The 18,385-nt window shown below is 42.7% G+C and overlaps 1 protein-coding gene across 1 annotated transcript in view; it reads right to left on the reverse strand.

Annotated features, from left to right (window-relative positions):
- Positions 1–634: 634 nt before the first annotated feature.
- Positions 635–18,385, reverse strand: part of LOC119377489 (DDRGK domain-containing protein 1-like) — a 37,035-nt gene continuing 19,284 nt past the window's right edge. The window contains exon 6 of the mRNA XM_049411595.1: positions 635–885. Coding sequence (XP_049267552.1) covers positions 688–885 — 198 coding nt within the window. The 3' untranslated portion in view covers positions 635–687. The remainder of the gene's footprint in view (positions 886–18,385) is intronic.

An 18,385-nucleotide genomic window follows, 5' to 3' on the forward strand; every position in this document is an offset into this window, starting at 1 on the left:
GCGACCGGAGGAACACGCTACGCACAACAAAGAACCCGATAGTCAACCTCGCTACGCATGCCACTAGGTAGTTTTCGCTAAGCGACAGTAGCGCCAGAACTCACAGCCTAACGAGTAGAGGCAGCACGCTCGGGGCACGGCAACACATTTTTGCGGGGTGACGCATATTTACACCAGTCCAGAGATTATAGCGGCGCCATGGGAGCCTCCATTACAAAGGCGCATAGAAGAAACACGCTTGGGCGCGTCTGTGTGTTCTGCGAACGTCTTATTTTCCTGGTATTCCTGGCGCTGCTTGGAAAATCATGTCAACTCGGTCTTTTTTCCCCCACTGAAGCTCACGTGGGCATCAAAATTCTTGCTTTTGAGGCTATTCTGGAGCAGTTCAATTTTTGCGGTTTTTATGCTTTTTGCGCAGCTTGGCGCAGGAAAACGGAATCGTATCAAAAATGCGCAATACGCGCACCCGTATACATATAATTAAATGCAGAATACTTAACCCCATCCATTGCGATGAGCATCTCTTCATTGCTACTCATTCCAATTAAAGTATCAGTGTAAAAACTAGGTCCAAAATCCTTCCATCCATTTTCATCAATTGACATAGTAGTAACACAACACAAACAACGCAGTAAATTATATCACTTGTGTCTTTATAAGAATGTATAAAAATCTCTAGTACAAGGGTCACGCTGCTGGTGTCAGGTTGATGAGTGAATTGCTGCTGTCAACCAGCTCACTGATTGACACTCGTCCTCTCTGCCTTATGAAATGTGCCACCTCCTCGAGTTCTTGCCGTGTTATGTAGATGAACTTTCCTCGATCGTCGATGACACCCACCAGGGTTTCATCCGCCAGCAGGGCTTGTACACGGTCAATGCATTCCTGTGTCAGCAAACATACTGGCAGTCAGTAGTCCAGCCTCATGAACTTATGCATTGCATTTGAGTTTGAAGCTCTAGCAAGTAAGAAGCAACAGGAAAATGCATGTACTTGAGTGGCTATGGAAGAAAAACATGGCTGATCCCTCTGTCATAGGAATCGGCATAGCACGAAAGTGAAACGTGTCTTCACAAACGTAGTTGAACGATAGTTGTGCATTCTTTCGCCCCAAGAGCGAAGGAATGAATGCTATAGCAACAAATTGTAATGTCACGGGAAGAACGGCAAGCAGCTCGAAACTTGCAACGCGCTGCTCAAGCAGAAAGGACGCACGGAACGAACATACACAGGACGAGCAACTGTCAGAGTTTGTAACTTATTTCTATGAGCAGCGTGCTCCTTTCGCAAAAGCGGCCGCTGCAGTGAGCGAAGTGACCTTCGTGCTCTCAACGCAAACTTGCGGTGAGGGCACAAGACGTACAAACTACCGCCATCGCGAGATAAGCGCACGCGATCATCGCAACGCGTGGGGCGCCGACCTTTAAGCGCGCCCTCTTTCGAGCCCTTCGCGCCATCTCGCTAGAGATAACGAAAACACGCTGATGACATACCACCGATCTCCGAGTACCGCCACCGGCAAATTGTGTATATAAATAGCTCGCCTTTAGTGCCGTCTGTGGCCGAAACGTTTCGCGCCGCGCGCTGCGGAGCGAGGGGTCGTAAGTTCGAACTTTTTCTTCTAGTTTTTTCTTTGCCATCTGCTAGTGTCTATATTTTACGTCATATCCGTGACGGAAATACGTCAGTGGAGCCGTGGTGGACCACGGCATAAAACACTTTCGGGTTAAAAAAAAAGAGCAAGCTAACCTATCAGCATGTTATATGATGCCCTATGTACTAAGACAAACTATACACTATCACTGAGCATAAAGCGATCTGAGAAATTAAGAGTAACAGAATGAGTGCCAAGGAAAGTTAAACACGGAAGCAGACTAGCTAGTGTGATGAGATTAGGCAATTGGCAGGCATAACATGAAATTGCTCACATAAGCGGATATCACTGGGAAAGGCCTTCGAAATAAAATAGAATGACATCGATGATAACTCTGCCACTAAGGATGCGCGATGTTGATCAAGTGATTGAACCAAACATGTCACACATGCTTCCTCTGTAAAAAAAAAATTATGGTCAAGAAAGTGCAAATGATGGGTCGAGTTTGGTGTGTTCTAACCTTTTCAGCCTGCTACTACCGTAAAATCCTGAGTAAGCGGCCCCCCTACGGTGAAGGATACTCCGACAAGATTTGGAAGGGGGGCCCTTGCTCGGTCATGGATCAAAATTCAAGATGGCGGCGGAAGAGCTGCTAAGAATAAAGAATGCCTACCCATGCTTCCAATGAAATGCTTTATTGAATACACATGCATTCACTGTTTTCATTCGCCCTCTTCGGGCGTATAAAAACAGTGAATGAAACAGTGAAAATAGTGGGAGGGGAGAAGGCGGCACATATTGAAATCTCCCGAAAAAAAGAAGGGGGGGGGGGCTTGCTCAGGATTTTACGGTAAGCACAGCGAAAAGAATGAACCCTCTGAGGGTCAAAGACGTACATGGCATCAACTGCTAAAAGCAACAAGACGGTCAAAGATGTACACGTACGCCATGCCTGTATGTTTAAAATGGGCGCGTTTTTTAATCATTTCTCTTGCTTGGCATGTGCTGTCCCACTGCGGGAATACGTGGAATTTTTTCCTTGCACCGATGTCTCTCCGTTTTTTTTTTCAATGCTTTACTAAAGCAGTGCGCCGGCTTGTTTCGGTTTCGTTCTTCCTGCTTTTGCACCTGCAAAACTGATAGCCTTCTGTTTTAAAATCTTTCAAAAGGTGACCGATTTGTTACTCTCTCGTTTATTGCTCCCCGGTACACGATTACGCCTGTTTCCGTGCAAGCGCTGACACAAACGATGCCGCTGTGGTTGCGTTTCCTCTTCCGGAGACTCACAAAAACCGCTTCCGTCTCGTTGGCAATAAGACGAAGAATTATTATAGATTTCGGACTTTTCGCTTTCGGGACGCGCTCACAACTACACAGTTTTCTACAGTGCACTCACCCACGCTGTTTGCTTTCGCTATGGAAGTGCGCGCCGGTTTCTTTGCCACAAGTGGCGGCGATTCGGACTGCCGAATCAGAATCTCATTCAGTAAATGTCAGCCCATCATACGAGGAGTTACTTACGCGTTCAAGACTCAGATGTTGGTGAGTGAATGACATCTCAAAAGCGTGCGCAGGGAGACGATGCTGACTGGATCAAAAGTGGCTTTTCTCCCCCGGCGATTTTTTGGCTATGTCAAAGTAATGGTGCTTTTATGTTCCTGAGACGCTCCTGTCACGGGCCCGACAGCGGAAATACTCGGCAAATTGGAGAATAATTTTAAATAAGCAAAAAAGCGCAACACCGAAAACCGAAACCCAACCGAGCATACTGTTTTCGCGTGACGTATAAGTGGGGACAAAACCGGAAATCATGCAAGGCATGCCGGTCCCGCCAGCGCGTAGTATCAAAGCTGCGAAAGCGGCGAAGAGCAGACGCTCAGTTGAAAGGTGACTCCGTCGGAAATCTTGTGTGACTGACCGTGTCACGTGCACAAGCAGAGCTGTCGGAAAATGGCAGCTGCGATTCCGACGCATTTGGAGGCCAACTAAAATGGCCATTCCTCTTCGATGAAGTGGAACACACCTGTTTAGCTCTTTGCTTGCCTGGTTGCACATTCCACCGCCAGGTGGCACCACCTGTCCAGGTAGCTCAAGTTTGTGGGGCCGTGATCGGGTAAAATGCTATTGCTGAGAAGTTCGCAGACTAACTAAAACTTCTTAATATTGCTATGGGAAGAGTGCATAAGTTTGGCAATAGGGGGCGTTCATTCAACATCGCGTTGGTACGGCCGACGGAACTTAATATAAGCCAAGTATGAGCCACCTTTCGCACCAACGTTAATACATAACTTGCAAGTGACGTCAGTTCCTGTCTTCCGTCCGCCATCACCGAGCACATACGTCTCAGTGACCGCGCTGTGTTTACGTTCGTGCGCGGATCGTTCGGCGTAGTGCGTGTCTTTTGATCGTTTGCCTTGCGCTTATGACGAACGAGAGTCGTTCAGGACATTATGCTGCCTGCAGTGTCGTCAGTGGTGTCGCACGTATTGGTTGAAACAACTTCGCACGCAGCGGCGCTCTTCATGCCTGCATTTTGCGGCGCTCAAACTACACAGATTTCGTCGCTGATTGCTGCATAAAACTATGGCCCAATAGCAGGTTTGGCGCCCAGTCGGGGTTCGTTTCACCGAACAGCTAAGAGGGCCTCCCGAAAACCAAGGCGCGATCGCTGTGTTCAATTCGGTGCTTCATGTTTCGACAAAAATTGACCTCGCGCATAATTCCGCGGTGATACACTCGGCGAAAAGGTGAGGAGATTCGGAAGCGTAACTTGCCTGTTATGAAGTGACACACAAACGTTGTGCAACGTCGAGGTCCTTCCTTTTACGCGCGCATATATGTGCTCCGCTTCTCGGACAGCTCTTTCGTGCGGTCGCACGGGTTTGTGATCACGTTTGGCGAACAGTACGTCCCCGCCTCATGTTTTTTTTTATTGATTTACACTTTCCCGTGCAGCAGCCAAATATCGCACAAATCGCCGTTGCGATGTGCAGCGTTGACGGGAAATGCGAGAGCCGCACAGCTTGAGTCAGTTTCGTCTGCTGCCATTGTGCTCGGTAATGGCGGCGCATGTCGCGGAATCGTATCCCAGAGTTCCGCGGTGTGACGTAGTTGCAAGTTATGTATAGGTTACGTTGTTTTGCACGATGCGCAGCTCACCGTATACCGATAGGCCCGGTCACGGTGCACCCTGTATATATTACGGAACGTGTTTCGGTGGTTTCGGTGATGTTTACGCATGTGCATTCTTGAGCCGGTACGGTATTACCGTACTTTCCGTGCAGTAAATCGGCATTGCTAGCTAAAACAATCTAATATAGAGACGCAGGGTAATCGTTAGGTGCGAGTGTTTCGTGACTGACAACGGGGAATCGTGTGCAGCCCACAACGCAACACCACTTGCCACCCATCGCACGCATTACCACAAGGAACTGAAATTCACACGCCCAGCCAACGAAGCGCTCGCCAAACACACGCGATTGTTGCCTTGCGGATAGCAGACGCTCTAGGGGCCCCTCGGTTACGTCACTTCCGCTTTCAAAATGACGTCATGCACACAATGTTGCCAATAATTCTGGGAAGCGAGGTGGGGAGAGTCGGGGCAATCAATAAAATTAATTTGCAATGAATCTGCGTATGTCTCCAGCATGTAATTTGGCATAAATAACGGGAACGTGTAAGGAACGTACCCAGCGAATTTTATTGAGATCCATGGACCTCGAAAAATCGCCAGAGTTGGCCTTTTCGTACACTTATTTTAGTCCGTCTGTGAACTGCACAGACGTTCATTTCAACGCATAATTTTTTAACAGTCGTATAGTTTTTTTTTTAGAAATTATCTTGCTGTTACTCACGAATAACCATGTGTGTGTAACAACCGAAATGATTTTTGTCGCTTTACGGTCAACCCCAAAAAATTTTAGACAATTTTTTTTCTTAAATAGAGTCGTCTGAAGAATTTAATTCGGCCATAAAAAAATACAATTTTTGGGACGCATTTCGCGAACAAAATTAATCCTCAAAGGGATTTAAAAAAAAGGGCGACGATAGAAGGTGACAACCAGGGGAACAAGGCAAAAAAAAAAAATTGAAGTGTACATACAGGTACAGCATAATAAGAAGGTCATATTGCAACGTGCAGCATGAGATCAGAGTGTTCATTTGGTAAAAAATTTGAACAGGACCAAACCCTGTGTCCAAATTGTGAAAACACAAGCTTTTAAGGCATTTGCACATTCTTTCCAGACACTGATGACTGACACTGTTTGCTGCATAGTACAAATGGTATCTTTTAGATTTCTGCTTCCTTGGAAGAATGTCTAGGCACCTGAGGTGTCTCACCACCACTCACATGTATACCACAAGATTGCCTGTAAAAATTTCCATGTTAATGCCTTGCTTTGTGTGATTGATGCATCCATGCTTGGCTTTATCTGTATGCATTGTGTGCACTGCGCTTTAGCAATGCCACACTTACATGTGAACTAGTTGTGCTGTGCTTAAGGGGCACCAGATAACTGCCACCAAGCAAACCCCCCCTGTAGAATACCTAAAGAAAGCTTCGCTTTAATGAAGTCACTAGTTGAAGCTGGCACAATATACTGCTTACACTTTATGAAAAGCAGAAAGGCTGAGAAGAGATTTCTGCTAGCAGTCTATTGCCTATAACTGCAACCACTGAGCCACATTTTGAACACCTTCAACCACTTTAACAATCAGGCCAAACTGCTGGTGCATGCACAGTTTGTAGATGTTCAAATGACACTAGGCATCCAGCCTGACAAAGCAGCAGATAACCATTTTTATACTACTTAAAGCTACAGAATTGACAGCAATTTCACGGTATTCTTATAATGATGAGATGGACAGATGGTCTGCATGCTTTTGCTAGCTGTTATGGACTCATTTCTGATGCAAAGGAATCACAGCAAGGCAACAAATGCATAAAGAGTATACAGCGAACACTGAGTTTACTTTTTTGATCTTTGTTTCACTTTCGGTTGCACCATTGCACCAGGATTTAAGGATGGAAAGAGCCAAAGAGTGATGGCTGATAAGATGGCTGTAACTTCTATCACACTCTGCATGTAATGAATGCATCACTACTAGGTATTTGCCAGGATGATGTCAAATAAAAAGGAAAGCTTCACATACGGCATACATTAGCTAGGTTGGGGCAGAAAAAGAGAATGCTAACACATAGACTGCCAGGCATTTTCTGAAACTTACATCAAAACAACTGAAGAAAGAAGTAATTGAAGTGTACTGCAGTTTAAGTTATTTTGTGCTGTTAATAAATCGTTTGAAAAACAAGCTTTCTGCTATTTGAATAAGGATGTTGTAATGACATTGTTTCCTGTTTTTTTAACAATAAATGGAAGAACTGCTTTCCCAAACAGACAAAAAAGAAAGAAAAACGTTTAGACAAAGCTGACATCAGGAGTTATATGTAAAGCCTTCTTGAAAAGCCATCACATGCAACACTTTAAGTGCAACAAGTTCACAATATAGAAAATATGCCCTGTGGTGCGATCTTGTACGACATTCCAAATAAGCACAGAGGCGTGGCATTACATCCAGGCCGCACGCGAATGGCCAATGTGAACCGCGACAGACATCACAGCCCCTCATTGACCAATCGCGTGCGGCTGTATGTAACGCCACGCCTCGTGCTTACTTTGGAACGCGGGACAAGATCGCACCACTGCTTTCTAATGTGCATACGCATAAATTGTAGGAAGGTGACACAACACTACCATGTTGTGCTAGGTGAGAGGACACGGGCTGAGGGCATGCTACTACTGCCATGTAGGGCCATTCATACAGAAACACAACACTGCCTGCACACAGATGTGCCTGGCATTTGTGAGGTTTGTGAATCTAGTGCCAATGTGTTTAACAATGACGAACTGTCTATACAAGTCACCTTGCATAACCAGAATGGGCGCACCTATTAATCGAAAGTGAAATACATGCTCCATCCTTCAGTTACATTACCAACACAATTTCTGCAAGAATATGCACACTACTAGCAGGCTTGCTGCCATGTGCAAGAACTTTGGAATCTTCTCAATTTAGTTTCATTGGCTACCACATTTGTCCCTGCTGGCAGATAATAATGAAGCAGAGCAGCTAGAACCTGGTTCACCACTAGCACACGCAACAGATCAACTTATCATCCTTAGATGCAGGCTTGAATGTTAAAGGGACCGACAACTGCGCAAAACATGAAATGAAATGACTTCACTGATGGAAAGATTGTCCCGTCGCATTGACTCAAACCAACCCAGTTTTTTTTCGTGAAAGGTGATTTATACTTTTTATTTCTTAACTGAAAGTCGCAACAAATGACCTGTGGCGGCTCTGGCGGCAAAAACATGAACGATCCGATGTACCCGACCATGCAACCGTTGACTGCTGTACACGTTTGATGATTTTTTTTTTGTTAGGATTGAAATATTGTTTGTTTCTTTATATTAAAAGGTATTACTCCATAAAAATGTACATATACGCCTGCGTTAGTAGCCTGCATTACAGTGGCGCTGCCTTCGCGTGACGTAATGATTCCATGCTCGCCAGCACGTCCTTGAGCAATTTTTCAGCGTGCTCATGCAACCGTGCACGCAGTTTCCAGGTCGCTAAGATTTTGAAGCGACATAGTTTTGCTACCTGCACTTCATCTCAGAAATGACGCGCGCTGCTACTTGGCACGGCCGTGCATATGCGTAGTGACGTTTTCGATGACTTGGGTTGGCTCGTGCATCGAGAGAGTAACGACGCCGGGACAAGCCACCCATGACCAGGCGCAGGCAACCTTGGACGCATGTGCACACAACGCGTTACAAAATACAGGGAAGGTGTATAATGCCATGGCACATCATCTCATTTCCACAGCTTGTTGTTTTCAAAAATAGTTGAAAAGCTCTAAATAAAGGTGGTTAAGCATAGTTACAGGAACTCCTGCGAAAGCAGAACAACAATAGCTTTCACAAATCGCGAGAAGGGCTGGCAGCATCGCTATCAATTCTCAGCGTTGCTGAGGAAAGGTACGTCCGTGTTTAAAGCCTTTCAGATAAAAAATACTGCTTGTAAAATAACTACGTGCTTTTGGGATTAACTACTGCAGCTACAACCCTGCGAAGGCTGAGCTTTCTGTCGCGCCGTAAAAAAAATGGGTTGAGAAAAATGAGTTGTCGGTCCCTTTAAGTCATGCACAAGCTTGCAAACTAAAAACTACAAGGGGTTTTCACAAAGCAACCACTCATGTTTCTGGCCGCACAGAAGCTATGAAAGCTCACTACACAAGCACATACACTAGGTATAAAGTGTACAGCCAGTGGGCAACATTGCATACAGTGCTCATGGATCATTAGTATAACACTGATATGCACCAGTGCTGGGCAGTATCAAAGATACATGTATCTTAGATACTCTTTGGGTATTATGTATCTGTATAATGACATATCTGGCAAGACCTATATGAGTATCTGTATTTCCGATACATGACATAATGTATCAATATCTAAGATTCAAGATACTGCTATAGCGGTTGGCACCATGTGAAAAAACGCTGGCTGAACTGTGCTTCTCACAGTGTGTCGGAACGAAATGAAAACAAAAATAAAAAAAAACTATATTTTTGACTGGAACGAAAACGTAACCGAAATGTTATCTATTATTTCGTTTCGGAGTAAAACCAAAATATTCTTATTGGTTTTCAGTTCACGGGAAAGCTTGGCAATATGGAACAAACGCTGTTATGCAACATGAGCAATAATGCATATCTCAGGGGACAGTATTAGCACGTATCTCAGGAAGGAATCCTAAAGGAAAGATGTGTTGAAACTTTGCGAAAAAACGAAAGAGTGGCAGCAGAGATGTTTTATTAACGCAAGTGGAATTTTACGCGCCTGGTCACACAAGCCAGCGGGGTGAGGTCATTCTGGCTGCTGAAGTTTGTTTTATCACACCAGCGGTCTCGCATATCAGAGGTACACTCGATGACGGCTGCTTCCGAGATCATGCTCACTCCCTTGACATAAGGATTGAGACTGCTAAAAAAATTCATAATTCACTTTCTAAGAAAATTAAATACCATAACTCAGGAGGGTAACTTAGGTTGTGCTAGTGTAGGAATTCATGATACAGTTGCTTGCACTCCTCTTAAAAATGTAGAAGAATGTGTTTTTACCCCTTGTCCCACATTTAAGAGGAGGCGCAGTAGCGATACCACAAATCACGTTTTTATTGTTACTTAAAGGGACACTAAAGGCAAGTAACAATTTATGTCAGAGTGAAAGGTCAAATGTATGAGTAACGTCTAAAACGTCAATAATATCAACAGCAGTGCTGTAGTACATCGAGAAATTAAGGTAAATGTAGGACACGATGTGCGCCACGAGTGGACATTTTGAAATGATCCCGATGACGTCAAAGAGTCCAGAGTACAATAACCAATCGAACTAGTTGCAATAAAAAAGAACCTTCCGTGCATCACAAGACTGAATAAAATGCTGCTTGTTTGTTTCTGTTTGGTTCATGGAAAAAAGAACCTCTTGGTGTACCATGGGGAACGGTGCGCGAGTGGTTCAAAAGTTCAGTTTTCGCCGAGCTGCGCGTCTCAGTGGTAGTTTCGGTATCGTGTTACTGGCTGCGTGGTGCTTGGCTCTCACTATTTTCGCCCTGTCGATACTCTACTTCTGCTGCTGCTCGCCAGCTAAGCTCCGTTACAGTGAGCTATACAGTTTCGGAGTGGCCCGTGGCTGCGTTCTTGGCAAGGTTGATGGCCGCTGTTGCGCAAGAAACCGTAGCCTTCGGCGGCCGGGCAGTAAAGGCAGCAACGTTGGGCACGGCAACTGCTACGTCAGAAAGTCCGTTCAGGCGGGTGATTTGAAGTGCGCTAACGCCATGCGGACCACTAAAACATGATTTCTTTTAAATAAGCATTTCCTTGGCACGAAACAGCACTACGAGGTTTCTGCAACGTTTATTGCAACAATCAACGTCGACTTAATATTTGCTTTTAGTGTCCCTTTAACTTCACATTTTTTTTCACAATAAAAACCGCTACGAACGGTACGGAACACTTTTTTTTTGTTCGGAAAGAGAAACAGACGGAACTTTTTGCAGTAGAATGAAACTAAAAGCGAAGCGAAGAACATTTTGTTCCCACACTCTGGCTTCTCATGTCACTGCTACCACTAAGTCACCCTGAATAAAACTAAAGGCAGTGACACAGTGACATTCTTTCATCAATCCGCCAGAGCCCTCCAGCGAGGGCAAACGATGAGGTATGCAAGTCCCGGTTGGTGGAGCAGAGTCACGTGGTGGCACTCTCGCACGTCTCAATAAAAGTAAGTGGTGTGCACGTGCGGAGGCTTCTTGACTGACGTTCTTGTAACAAATAGATGATAACCCGCTAGCTGGCCAGCAAGCACAGCAGAAAAATCCATCAATTAAAAACAAAGTGACAAGCAAAAACCACTATGGTCGATTCCATGACAGGATAAAAAAATGGTGTATACTTCCTGTTTCGATTTCCTGATAATTTGTATGTTGTGCGCATATGACCGCACAGCACGAAATCGCAGTTCGTTTCAAATAAAATTTTTTTCAACACAGGAAAATTCTGCAAGCGTCACCGGTTGATGACGACCATTTTACGAAGAGTGCGTTTTCATAAATTCGCAACCATGCTGGCAGCTACTGAAGCTATATATTACAAATATCTTTCTTTTTAGCGGATCGAAGTAAAGAGGAAATAGCTCTTACATTTCATAGAATTCTGGCAAATTATGTAGTTTTTAAAATTCACGAAAAACGCTGCGTTTTTGAAAATCAGTCAAATTTGGGACGCTATGGCTACTTCTGTGAACATCTTAGCTTGTTGAAATTTCCAGTATGAATAGGCCTTTATGTGAATAACGAACCTCTGGATTTGTATTTCTCTAATAATTTCAAAGTAGTAAATTTTCATGCTCGAAACACGAAAGAGACAAAAGTGCTCCTCGATTCAAAATCTATAATAAAAAAACCCCAATCTCAATTTTGTTCAAAGTCCCCCAAAATGTTCGCAAACTGCAGAATGATATTATGAAAAAACATGTTGCATCATTTTCAATAGAACAAAAGCAGAAAATGTCAAACATTGTGTTTCCACAGCGTGGTGGCTGCTGCGTCAAGGACATCTCTAGTAGCAAGAAATACAGTAACACGTCTTCTTTCTTCTGACCTTTGCTAAACAACAGTATTGATCTATTGTCGGAAAGTGGGAACTGTTTTGTAAGAAAAAGATCGTTCCAATTAAACGCACTTGCGTGGTTTGCTACTCCACCCCCGTATTAGACATCCCTCAGTTGGTTGGTTGGTTGGTTCCTTAGGGGAATAGCTCAACCCACTACGGGGGTTCGGCCACGAAGCGTGCGGCGGTACTTTGTGAAAAAATAAAATAAAAGGAATATGCGAAAAAGATAATTTATAGTAAAGAAAAAAAAAATGTTCGGGCAATTTTGATTTTTTTCCTTTTTTTTTAAATGAAATGTTAATTAAACGATTGTTATAATATAATTAAATAATAAGCAATTACAGAAATTTAAGTAAGGGAATGAAATGATATATTTCTACTTATAATATTAACATGGCAGTCTCTTTGTTTCTTTAATATAAATGAATATGGCATCATATATGCTCCTGTTGCATTGCCCTAGTGCCGACGCCCCCAGGGAGAGTAATGCCGATGTGGAAAGCTCAAGGCCAAGTTTTTGAAAAGGAGGTTTTAGAAATCTTTGCCTTATATTTTGGTATCTTCGACATTCTGTGAAGTAGTGCTCTATTGTTTCTGCTTGATTACAATAATTACAGTTAGGGGAAGGAACGAAACCAGGCCTGTGTAAATAAAAATTTAGTGACGGTATTCTGCATCGCAGTCTAGTTAACGTTACTCCAGTCCCTCAGTCCCTCAGTCCACAGTAGGCACTTTCAGTTGTAGCCTCCTTTTCTTTCACCTAGTTCAGTTGAGTATAATCATATCTGCATGCTAAAGAATGTTATTCCCTCCATGGTTGTTATGATGTTGTCGTGCCAGAATTGAGAGGTGGGTATAAAAGGCAAGACTCTTCATGAATGGAAATGAATTTCTGCAGAGCGGTCGCCAAAAGGTTTGGTTTTTGCTGCCCAAATATGCACGTTGTCAGACCTTATGTGATCAATGCCAGAGTTTTAAAAGAATCGTTTACGTGAAGATTGGTGGCAGCAGTTCTGACCACGGACAAAACACGTTTTGTTTGCATGCATCTGCTTTGCTTTGCATGTCCTTGTATCTCTTGAAGCAGTGCTGGCGATCTGGTCTCCTTCTTGAATGAGCACGCATCCTGCTTCATGACCCTCCGCAAAAGAGACTAGATCCTTCTACACAACGAAATTCTGCTGCAGCGGAATTTTCTTTTTGTGCACCATGAGGTAGTCCGTACAAAAAACTCGGTCATGGCTATAACGCCTACCCATAGCCACCTTCAGAGCGTAGGGCAGTGGATAGCACCAAGTGAAGCACTATGGATGCTTAACTTCATCTCAGGTGGTTTGGCTGACTGGCACAGCCGGCTCATTGCTGTCGTCGGCTTCAGTGGCGTCTATCGCGCTGCCCTTGCACAGCCGCCTAACGCATGCTACTACGTTTACACGAAGGCGGTAGCGCGGCCACTCGATCTGCCCACAATTCTCACGGTGCGGATTCAGAGACGGGGGGGAGAACGAGCGGTGAAAATGTAGTGTAACCAACGCAATCGACACCCCAGCATTTCTCGTGCAGAGCGACAAAGCCTGGCAAACCATGTGTGGCGCTGCGCTTAGTTGCACTGCTGGTACCGCGTACCACTGTCACCATTTGCGATTTCTCACATTCTTAAAGCATATGATCGACTCAGCTCACAAATTCGCGTTTAGCTTCGTTGCTTTTATATAGTAATCGCATTCAATAAAAAATTATCCAGAGGAATGAAAAGTCCGTGGGCCCTGAGTATATAAGTGATGTCGCAAATGCATTCAATTGAACGATCTTTTCTTAACAAAACAGTTCCCACTTTCCGACAATAGAATTACTGTTGTTCAGCGAAGCTCAGAGAAGAAAAAAGACGTGGTGTTGATGTATTTTCTTGTTATAGAGATGTCCTTTAGCAGTAGCCACCCGCTCTGGAAACACAATGTTTGACATTTTCTCTTTTGTTCTCATAAAAATGATGCAACATGTATTTTCATAATTCATCTGCAGGTCCTTGAGAACATTTGGGGGCACTTTGAACAAAATTGAGATTGGGGTTTTTTTATTTAGATTTTTGAATTGAGGATCACTTTTGTCTTTTTGAGTTTCGAGCATGAAATTTATTACTTTGAAAATTTTAGACATACAAATGCAGAGGTTCATTATTACATAAAGGCCTATTCATACTGCAAATATGAACAAGCGAAGATGTTCACAGAGTAGCCATAGCCGTTCCAAATTTGATGCTTTTCAAAAAGCAGTGTTTTTCGTGAATTTTTAAAAATATAAATTGCTCAGAATTCCATGAAATGATAAGAGCTATTCCTCTTTACTTCTACTTCCGCTAAAAGAAAGCATATTTAGATAAGGTTAAAGTAGCTGCCAGCAGGTTGCGAAATTTACGGAAAACGACTCTTCGTAAAGATGGTCGTCGTCAACCGGCGACACTTGTCGAATTTTCCTGGTTGAAAAAAATTTTTATTTGAAAACGAACTGCGATTTCGTGCTGTGCAGAATAGTGCACAGCATACAAAATTACAGGAAAAGCGGAAACTCAAGTATGCACCTTTTTTGATCTTTTGTGGAATTGACCACTACTGACAGTGCAGTGTATAAGGTGTATCATGTTAAGCCAGCCAAAAGCACCCCGATAAGTTGTTCAGAATGAAAATAAATACTACTACTAAAAATAATAATGATATATAATTGAGCAAGAAAGAAAACTTTTAAGATACTAACAGAAATTTCATGGTAGCCAGTGGATAAAGTTTCAAGCAAACGTCTTTGTGCAAGGATTTGCTGTAATTATATATCTACAATAAGGAACTTGCGAATGCACCAAAGTATGTCAAGATAAGAAGGGAAAGTATCTATAGGATACAATAATTGAGGTAGTATATTGTATATCTGCATTGAAATATAGTTCCGGGTATCTTAAATCGCACTGCATGAATTTTAAAGCAGTGTGTGCAGCCCTGGTATGGCAATTGTGGATAACCGTGTCTGCGTAAATCCGGGCACTACATTAATGTAGCTCGTAAGGTGTTTGCGGTTTAAAACTATGCCTATATGACACGATCTGAAGATAGGTGGAAACAAAACTATGTGCATTACCTAGCCTAAATTGTGTTGTTCAATTAGTGAGCACTGTGATGGGTTACATAGGTATACAGGGCGTTTTTTGACATACAGATTTTAATAAAACCTATGACAGTAACGGTCTTGTCGTTTTCGCACACGCACTCCACGTCGAGGGGAAAAAACTTTGCGCAGTTAAAATGAACACTATACCATAATTAACAAAAACTCGTTGATTAACTTTTTAATTATTGACTTGAGGCAGGGTTTATATTAGAAAGTTGTAGTTGTGCCCACCATGCCATACTATTTTTTATAAATCCCAAAATTGAACGTAGTGCAAGATATTATCGATGGAATTCCGGGCGAAATCGAAACTGATCGCGCAAAGCCGCACGAAGCGCGACGCTATGTTAATCAGACCGGAACTGCTAGTCAAAGGGAGCAAGAAATTTGAAAGAGTGCGTCGCGGCCTATGTTTTGTGGAAAAGCTGCAAGTCATCGTACTTGTGCCCGCGCATTGCCTTATTTTCGTGCGTAGTGTTTGGTGCTTATCCGTTTCTTTCGAACTGTGCACAAGAAAACCGCGATTCAACCTTTTCTTTGTCTGGTAAACATAAAACTCATGGGCTGGCACTTCGGCGTTTATTCTTGCAGACATGCAAAATAGTTATTCGTGCCTCTTTATAGTTTAAGAAAGAAACACATAAGCACCACCCATCACACACAAACACTAAGCTGTCTACTTGTGTATTTCAGAATGCTTGCTGATTTTTCTGGCCAGTATCTGCTCCTACGTGTCTTCATTCGAATTTCGTCACTTCCTTGTCACGTGTCGTCCCGGTGTTCTGCCGCACTTTGTGCACACCGGGCGCGATCAGTTTCGATTTCACCCTTGAAATTCGATGATGAATATCGCAAACTACATGGAACTTTCATTATTTCTAAAAAAATGGGTGTGCCATAAATTGGCACGTGCTACAACTTTCTAATATAAACACCTGCCCTCAAGTCAATAATTAAACAGTTAATTAACGAGTTTTTCTTAATTAGTGGCAACACTGTCATTTCAACTGCGGCAAAATTTTCCACCTCGACATAGAGTTCGTGTGCGAAAATGGCAAAAGGCTTACTGTCAGTGAATTTTCATAAAAAAATCTGTATGTCTAAAAAAAAACACCCTGCATGCACAACTATATATATATATATTTTTTATTTCCTAGCATTGCATAACAATGATCACGCTGTTATTGATGCGCTTGTCCCCCCTTATGTAATAATGACCATGCTGTTATTGATGCTTTTGTCCCCCCCCCCCTAATGTAATACCCTGAAAAGGGCCTTTAAGGGTAAATAAATGATGATATAAGGTGCCAGGATACAAGTTTTGCTAGTGCTTAGTCAATGACTGAATAAACAACCTAAAAGAAAACCAATAAGCTTAAGCACTGAGCTGATACCGTGCTGTTCAAAGGTGAAGCTGTCCTTGAACATGTATACCTATGGGACCCTGCGACCCAAATTAAACATGTCATTTTCATCACTTCTCCTATTCTGGAATGCACCGATATCGTTGCGCAAGTGGCAATGCCGAAAGCAAAGTTCTTTCCAATTTTATTGACCTTTCATCACGTGGTAGTGACAATGCCTAAGCGTTTTGACTGGCTTGGCACAACAAGTTGCATGCAGTGCTCATATAGTACTAGCAAGGCCACACTATTGTGAGCTGAAAATGCTTCTTCAGGTACAAAAGCATTTCTCTTTTTAAATACTATCAAATTCTGAAAACAACTAGAAAATGATGCTAGATGCGCTGCGCAATGGCCACTATGAGGCGAGACTTCCAGTATGTCTCTTTAACAGGCGCGCAGTGATTGGAACCAGCCACTGACGTCAACAGCAGAATGAAATGCAAAAGAGAACGTCTTTTTCTCATCTGCTGGTGTCTTGAAATTTGAAGACTTATTTAATAACTTCAGTTCCCATGCACCAATTTTGATGATCCTTTTTGCATTCATCTCAGTATTCAACACTACACTTGCTCCAGTGCTACAGAAGGCAGACGAAAACACAGGGCCCCTATTAAAGAATGCATCATATGCACAATGAGAAACTGCCAAGGTTTCTACACAGAACATTAACAGAATGCTACTGTGCAACAGTCGTGTACTTTATGGCAGCATGCAAGTGTCAAGATATGCATTAACTGCAAAAGTTCCCACAAGTGCAGTGGTGCATACACACAGCTTTGCACAAACTGAAACAAATTTCGCACTGAGAAACAAATTTCGTGAACCAATTCTAGCCAAACTAATGTCAACTGCAATTCACAACCAAAATGAGGTACATTCAAATGTGAAAAAAAAGTGAACTATTCTTGCATCATGCTTTAACACTTTCGTGACCGCGAAAAACCTGTTGTTTTTGGTAGTCCAGGAAATATTTTTTTTCTTGCCACAGAAATTAATTGATGCTAAAATGTAGGGTATCAAATGATAGAAGAAGAATTGGTCTTTCTAACAGTATTAATTTCAAACAAGATATATTTCGAATATTATAAAAAGATCAAAACAAAGAAAAATGTAACGAAAAAATAATCATAAAAACATCATCGTTACTATGCACAGGGTAAACATAAAAAAAAATCGAAATATATGTTTTGAACACAAAGCCCTTATAGAATAATACTGCAAATATAAGCTCTCTAGTACAAAAGTTATTTGCATACATACAAAAATAAAGCGCTAATGCCTATCGTGCCACCGGGCGAAGCGGTTTCTCGACGTGGTGAAACAAAGGTTGGCTGCATACGTTTCGCAGAAAACATTTTTGTTCCTCAACTTTCCTTTCTTCATTGAATAGTTTGCAGTTTCTGTATTTTCAATTTTTTGTGATTGGTGCTAGGCACCCTGAGGCGGGGTTGCCAGGTCAAAAAGACAAACAATAGCCAGAAAATTGGAAAAACTAGCCAAAAAGTAGCCATCATGAGCCAAGGGCAGTAAATGTAGCCAAAAGTAGCCACGTTTTGTGAAAACGATTTCAGCGTTTTTATTTAATTACTGAACGCAAAAGCCTTTGGCTGGAAATCTAAATAAGTATCGCATCAACATTTCAAAATCAGAATTTCTGAGATTCACGCATAAATTTCTGGCTTTAGCAATCACTTCGTGCAGGATAACGAAGTTTCTTGTGCTGTTGCAAAAATACCCACTCACATAGCGTACGCAAAGCCTTGTGTTAAAGTTTATTGCCCCTGTGCATACCTCATATGCTAGCATTTCTAATATAGCATACCCACTGAAGCAACACAAACGCTACGACCTTATTTTAAAACTCTCTAGTGCACTGCCTTCGCGCATCTTGCGTGAGTTTTCTTAGAGAGTACAAGTAACAGCCTTGTGGCAACAATAATAAAGTACGGCATGACTGTGCTTAAGATCACAGTTGCTGATATAATA

The sequence above is a fragment of the Rhipicephalus sanguineus genome, unplaced genomic scaffold (genome assembly GCF_013339695.2).
Source record: "Rhipicephalus sanguineus isolate Rsan-2018 unplaced genomic scaffold, BIME_Rsan_1.4 Seq480, whole genome shotgun sequence".
In the NCBI taxonomy this organism is placed as follows: domain Eukaryota; kingdom Metazoa; phylum Arthropoda; class Arachnida; order Ixodida; family Ixodidae; genus Rhipicephalus; species Rhipicephalus sanguineus.